Source organism: Notothenia coriiceps, unplaced genomic scaffold (assembly GCF_000735185.1).
Source record: "Notothenia coriiceps isolate Sejong01 unplaced genomic scaffold, NC01 NC01_scaffold00000643, whole genome shotgun sequence".
Lineage (NCBI taxonomy): Eukaryota > Metazoa > Chordata > Actinopteri > Perciformes > Nototheniidae > Notothenia > Notothenia coriiceps.
In genome coordinates this window covers 135-6,395 of record NW_011333344.1, presented here as the reverse complement: position 1 = coordinate 6,395, position 6,261 = coordinate 135, and the positions used below count along the sequence as shown (strand labels likewise).

The 6,261-nt window shown below is 41.2% G+C and overlaps 1 protein-coding gene across 1 annotated transcript; it reads left to right on the top strand.

The window, feature by feature from the left end:
* Window positions 1-2,306: 2,306 nt before the first annotated feature.
* LOC104955630 (methyltransferase-like protein 9) lies at window positions 2,307-3,881 on the top strand (the record flags this gene model as incomplete). Its single annotated transcript, XM_010783000.1, has 2 exons — window positions 2,307-2,508; window positions 2,595-3,881. Coding segments are annotated over 2 exons (429 nt in total), but the record flags the coding sequence as incomplete, so codon positions are not given.
* Between the last annotated feature and the right edge of the window lie 2,380 nt (window positions 3,882-6,261).

The window sequence follows — 6,261 nt, the reverse complement described above, 5'->3', positions numbered from 1 at the left end:
GGCGTCCTCATCAGGCTCGGGGCTGCCCTCGGCTGGCGGTCCGAGGCCGTGGCGGCATTTTCCATTACAGTTTAGACTGGGGTAGCGCAAACGCAGTGTAGGCGGGACATCGCTTTTTTTCACATTTCGAGGTTTGTCTCCGTCGAGCTCCCGCTGGATTTATATCATCCCCAATGAGATGTAGGAACGGTCGTCACCTCCTCGGTCGACCACGGTGTGCTTTCTTTGACGTTGCCTTTTGTACCTCCTCCGTTTACAAAAATGCGTGTATAAAAATCATGCAAGCTTGCCTTCTAGCATACAGTTGCAAGGAAAAAGTATGTGAACCCTTTGGAACTACCTGGATTTCTGCATAAATTGATCATAAAATGTGTTCTGATCTTCATTGTAAGTCACAACAATAGACAAACACAGTCTGCTTAACTAAAACACACAAACAATTATGTTTTTATTGAACCACACCATGTGTTTCACAGTGCAGGTGGAAAAAGTATGTGAACCATTGGGATTTAATAACTGGTTGACCCCTCCTTTGGCAGCAATAACCTCAACCAAACGTTTCCTATAGTTGCATATCAGACCTGCACAAACGGTCAGGAGGAATTTTGGACCATTTCCTCTTTACAAACTGTTCAGTTCCAGCAATATTCTTGGGATGTCTGGGTGATCGCTCTCTTGGAGGTCATGCACAGCATCTCCAATGGGTTGAAGGGTCAGGACTTCTGACTGGCCACTCAGAAGGCCTATTTTCTTCTTTTGAAGCCATTCTGTGTTGATTTACTTCTGTGCTTTGGGTCGTTGTCCTGTTGCATCACCCATCTTCTGTTGAGCTTTCAATTGGTGGACAGATGGCCTTAAGTTCTCCAGCAAAATGTCTTGATAAACTTGAGATTCCATCTCTTCCGTCGATGATGGCAATCTTGTCCAGCCCCTGAGAGCAGCAAAGCAGCCCAAACCATGATTGCTCCCTCCACCATACTTCACAGTTGGGATGGGGTTTTGATGTTGGTGTGCTGTGCTTTTTTTTCTCCACACATAGCGTTGTGTGTTCCTTCCAAACAACTCAACTTTGTTCATCTGTCCACCAGAATATTTTGCCAGGTGTGCTGCGGAACATCCAGGTGATCTTTGCAAACTTCAAACGTGCAGCAAGTTTTTTCTGGACAGCAGTGCTTCCTCCATTTTATGGACCAAAAACTATGCAGAAATCCAGGTAATTCCAAAGGTCACATTTTTCTTGCAACATGTCTATATGCGGACGCTCGGGATGATCTCGCACGCGATCTTGTGACGATTCTCTCTGACCAATCAGCAGTCGAGAGTGTGACGTCACTAGTTCCAGCCCTGGCACCTGGCCTGATTAGAACCACAATTTTATGGGCCCGAAAGAGAGGGGAAAAGTACCAGCTAGCCGGTGCTACGCTATATGAAAGCCACCAAAAACTGGCCTGGCCTGCTTGAGGCACGATTAAGGACGCTTAAACGGCTACCCGCTGCAGTGGAAATGCTGCCTTCAGTCCACCCATAATTATAAAGAGCAGACTCGCGTTTCACACCGGAATAAGTCCGTCTGGGGGAAGATTACGCAAATGAAGCCGCTGACGTCACTTCTTCTTCTGCTTTGGGTTTACTGGCAGGCCGCAAACAACTTCCCGGCGTATACTGCCACCCAAAGTCCCCGGCCGGAAGTCCCCGGAGTTAGCAGCTTCTACTGAAGCCTTCCGACTAAATCGCCAGAACGCCGACACCTCCTCATCTCCACCGCTCCCATGTTTTATTTTGTGTTGCCATAAGTTATTCTCTCTCCGTTGGTGCGCGGGGCTAATGCTAATAATGATAATGCCAGCAAATACAATGCTGGCTTCACAAAACTTTTCTGAGTTTTACAGGGCGTGGTTTGCAATTCGCCCAGCCATTCAGAAATTAGAACTTTATTCTCCCCAGGAAAGTACCACCTCTCTAGCAGGGACTGAAAAGGGGGGAAAAGTTCTCATGAACTAAGTTCTCTTTTTGGTGTGAACGCAAAATCCCAGGAACTATCGGAACTAAAAGGGAAAATTACGGGGGAAAGTATTTCGGTGTGAGAGCACCTATTGGTTTATGTCCAGGGAAGCCTTGTGATGCTAACTACCGGGTCAGCCTACGAAAATGAGTCATCCCTCTATCACTCTGTTGTCTGTGTTAGCAGCTGTGCTATTAATGTTGGCCACAGTGCCAGAGATGGGGCGTCACGTTCCCACTTCGACTGCTATAACTATCATTTCTTGTACCCCTAAAAATAACGAATTGTCATCGAAAAATTCTGTTTTTCCGTGGTGCTTAGGCTGCTGGGGATCGATGAGTGGCAGCACACTGGTTTCCAGTACGATGTGATCAGCTGTCTGAACCTGCTGGACCGCTGTGAGCACCCCCTCCATCTGCTGCAGGACATCCGGCTGTCGCTGGTTCCCAGCACTGGGAGGCTCATCCTGGCTGCAGTGCTTCCCTTCCAGCCTTATGTGGAAGTCGGTCAGTTGGGAATCTTTCCTCATATGTATATGGCTTCATAGATTTCCACTCTGACCCAAATTAAAACATTCTATATTTGTTCTTAGGAGGAAAATGGCAGCGTCCCAAAGAACATATAAAAGTACAAGGAAAAACCTGGGAGGAGCAAGTAACTAATCTGTCCAGTGAGGTGTTCCGAAAGGCGGGGTTTGAAGTGGAGGCTGTGACCCGGCTGCCATACCTCTGTGAAGGAGACATGTACAATGATTACTACGTTCTCGATGATGCCGTTTTTGTTCTCAAGGTTTCAGACAATACTTCGGAGTCTGCTTGAATACCAAATGAACGGTTAGAGACATGGTTGGATTTTAGTGCAATTTTCATAAGCCTCATTTATACAACACAGTATTTATTTAGAAATGGTGTGTCAGCTGTGATGCTCAGGTACTGTACTTCCTTATTAATCAGCCATGTTGTGTGACAGTGATTCTCAGGTACTGTACTTCCTTATTAATCAGCCATGTTGTGTGACAGTGATTCCTCTACTTGAAGGACTAAATGGATTTTGAACTGCCCCTGAACATCAAATCACCATGCTGTAGGTGTTCCCTCTAGAGAGCTTGTTATCTGTGGGAAGTGTTTACTATTAGAGCTTCATCATTTTGTCATATCATGTTTCTGATTCCAGGGTTCAGTGTATGCATGCACACACTTGAATTAATCATTGTGAATTGGCATTTTTAAATTGCTGTTATTAATGAAAAAAAAGTGTGAAGCCTTCTCAAAGCAAGCCTCTGTAACTTAGTGTATGTTAAAAGCAGCTAACAGCTGAGAGACCTCTGAGAGCTACTCGTTACATCACCTGGCAGGCTGCCCTGTTTAAAGCTGGCGTCTGCATCCTGTTGCTGTGTTCCTGGTGGATGTTCATGTTTTGATTGTTTGCAACTCCTGGAAGCTTTGTGAGATTCCATATGTTGTCATATATAATTTCTAACATTTGTTCACGTTAATTGTTGGGTTTCTTCTTTTTACCGATGTAATGCACCCTGAGACAGATGTATAAAAGGCCCACGTGACATCAAATGTCATTGATTTCATGGTGCTTCATCCAGTGGGTTCGGTTTCCTTTGAACTGCAACTGAGCAGGGGAACATCTGACCATGGTGTGGCGGAGTGCTGCCATTCTTCAAAATCTAGGTGGAGATGATACAAAAATAACTCTTCAGGAAGTTTGATCCATGTCTGTGGAGCATAACAAATTAAAGCTGCCCTGCAAATTTGGTTCTGAGCCAAATGTGCAGGGCACACAGCAAACTGAGGGGATACAGCAGCATTTCCCAATTGTATTGTGGTGCCAATCCATTTAGATCTTAAAGTTTATACTGAAGTCAAAAGGAAGATTATAAAGTGTATTCTTTGTTTTATAGCATGTGCAGAGCTCTGAGAGCTGGGGTGATGTGCTCAATTGTTTTGGTTTGAAATAAAGACATGGACTAGTTTCTCCAGATCCTGTTGAGACATGAGTGTTTTCAGTTTAGCTAAGGTGGTAATCAGAATCAGAATACCTTTATTAGTCCCATAGAGGGGAAATGTACATTGTTACACCAGAAAATGTATGGCAAGAGGTAATGTGCTGATTTTGTAATTCCTTTGATGTGTGTTTTGAAATGTAGTGGTTGTCAGGCTGACACTATTTGGAAATAAAGAAAAAAAGAGCATCCTGCATTTTGTAATTTAAAGTTACAGAGACAGTCCAAGAACATTGATATTTGATTGATATACTCCGTCCATGGTGCTTTTTTTTTTTTTACCAAAGAGATCTTTGACTGTAGCAGGGGCAAGAGCATCATTGAGATTTGTAGTTCATCAAATGACCAACCATATAATCAGCAGAGTTTGACTGAAGTCCAATAGTGGAGGAAAAGGCGTAAACTAGATTGTTTCCTCTGTCTTGTTTTGTGAGTATCTCTGCTTGCCTCTTAGTGCAAACACTGATATTGATTTGAAGAAGATACAGGGGTAATGTGAGTCACCAACATCTATGAACGGTTTGAAATATTGAGACCTTTGGTGATAACCTGATCAAGAGTTTGACCCAATTTCAGAGTGGGGCATGCTGGGTTAGTCCATAGTTTCCCAGGATATTTGATCATATGATGGCACTACTGTCCTTGCGGGTTGTCAGTATGCTATAAGTATGGACTCAGAATCATTCCAGATAATCAACAATAATTCGGATTAATCATCAAGAAAGTTTGCTGAATATTTTGGTGGTCTGTAGATAGGAACAATGCTCGACAGGAGAAATTAAACTGAAGAGCCAGATATTCAGATGTTTGCATTGATATGTTCTTACATAGAAAAGCATTATGTCACTAGACACAATCTGTTCTAGACTGTTGAGTGTTCACACAGAGGTCACTCACTCACTGGTTGATAGTCGTTACAGTATCTGTCTTCATTCATTTCAGCCTCTTTTTTGGATATGTTCATCCACCATTTCTGCCTGAGAGCCAGCAGGGTAAGATGTTCAACAGGAGACATTTTAATCAAAAGCTTCAGTAAACATAATTCCAACAGTGTGTTTCTTCAAAACGAATTTAATGTGATACATATTCAGATAATTTGATGTAGTAAAACATTCTCAAATGTTTCAAATTAAAACAAGGTTACATTAAAAACATAGATCTATGGCTACTAGTGTTACTTAAAAATGCATTCTCTTATAATTACAGATTATACCTTTTAAAAATTATTATCGGTAACCTAATCTGAGTATCAAAAATATAAGTGATGGGACCTGATGACCTTCCGTTTCAGTTGGATTACCTCCATATTAAATGCAACCCAAATAAAAACAAGAGAAAATAAATATGAATACGTTTTTAATGAAATGTATAATGTCAGACGACAGAAATAATGTGACCTTAGAAAAGAAGAAACCAACATATTAAAAATGTGTCCTCTGCATGAATTTCAATTCAAAATAAAATTCCTAAAAAAGGGAGTATAGTTAGTTTAATATTAGCAAGGCAAGTGTATTTATAGAGCACCTTTCAACACAAGGCAATTCAAAGTGCAACCACTCTTTTCTTGACGACTGTACAGTAACTGACTTTTTTACACCTACCTAATCCAAGTATTTTAGAAAACTGAATAATTTACACAGCATTTACTAACAGTGGTTTAAAGTAACTAAGCAGCTTTACTAGAGTACAATTTTGAGGTACTGTACTTGTACTTTACTTGAGTATTTACATGTGTTGCTACTTTGTACTTCTACCCCACTAGAGTTCAGAGGTAAATGGTGTACTTTTACTCCACTAAATGTATTTAATAACTTTAGTTACTTTACAGATTTGGATTATTGATGGGAAATATAATCAAGTCTTCATATATATTATTCTGAAATGGACCAATCTCCACTACTTTTTACTTTTGGTACTTCTACTTTTACTGAAGTACAAGATAGTAGTTCATATTTTGTACTTCTTTTAGTAGATAAGAAGTACTTCTTCTTCCTCTGCTTTCAATTGCTTCTACAAATGAGATGTTAACTCTTTGGACACAGACAGTTTATTCAGCTGAAACAGTTTGCACTGAACAATAATGTGTTCCCCAATTTTCTCCTTTAAACACAAAATTATGTTGAAGTTTCCGTCCAGTTAACACATTATTTAGACTAGAAGCAGGGGCGCTGCAAGACTGGCTGAATAACAAAAATATGAACACCACACAAGGGTTAAATAGAGGAAGTACTAGAATCCACTCTAA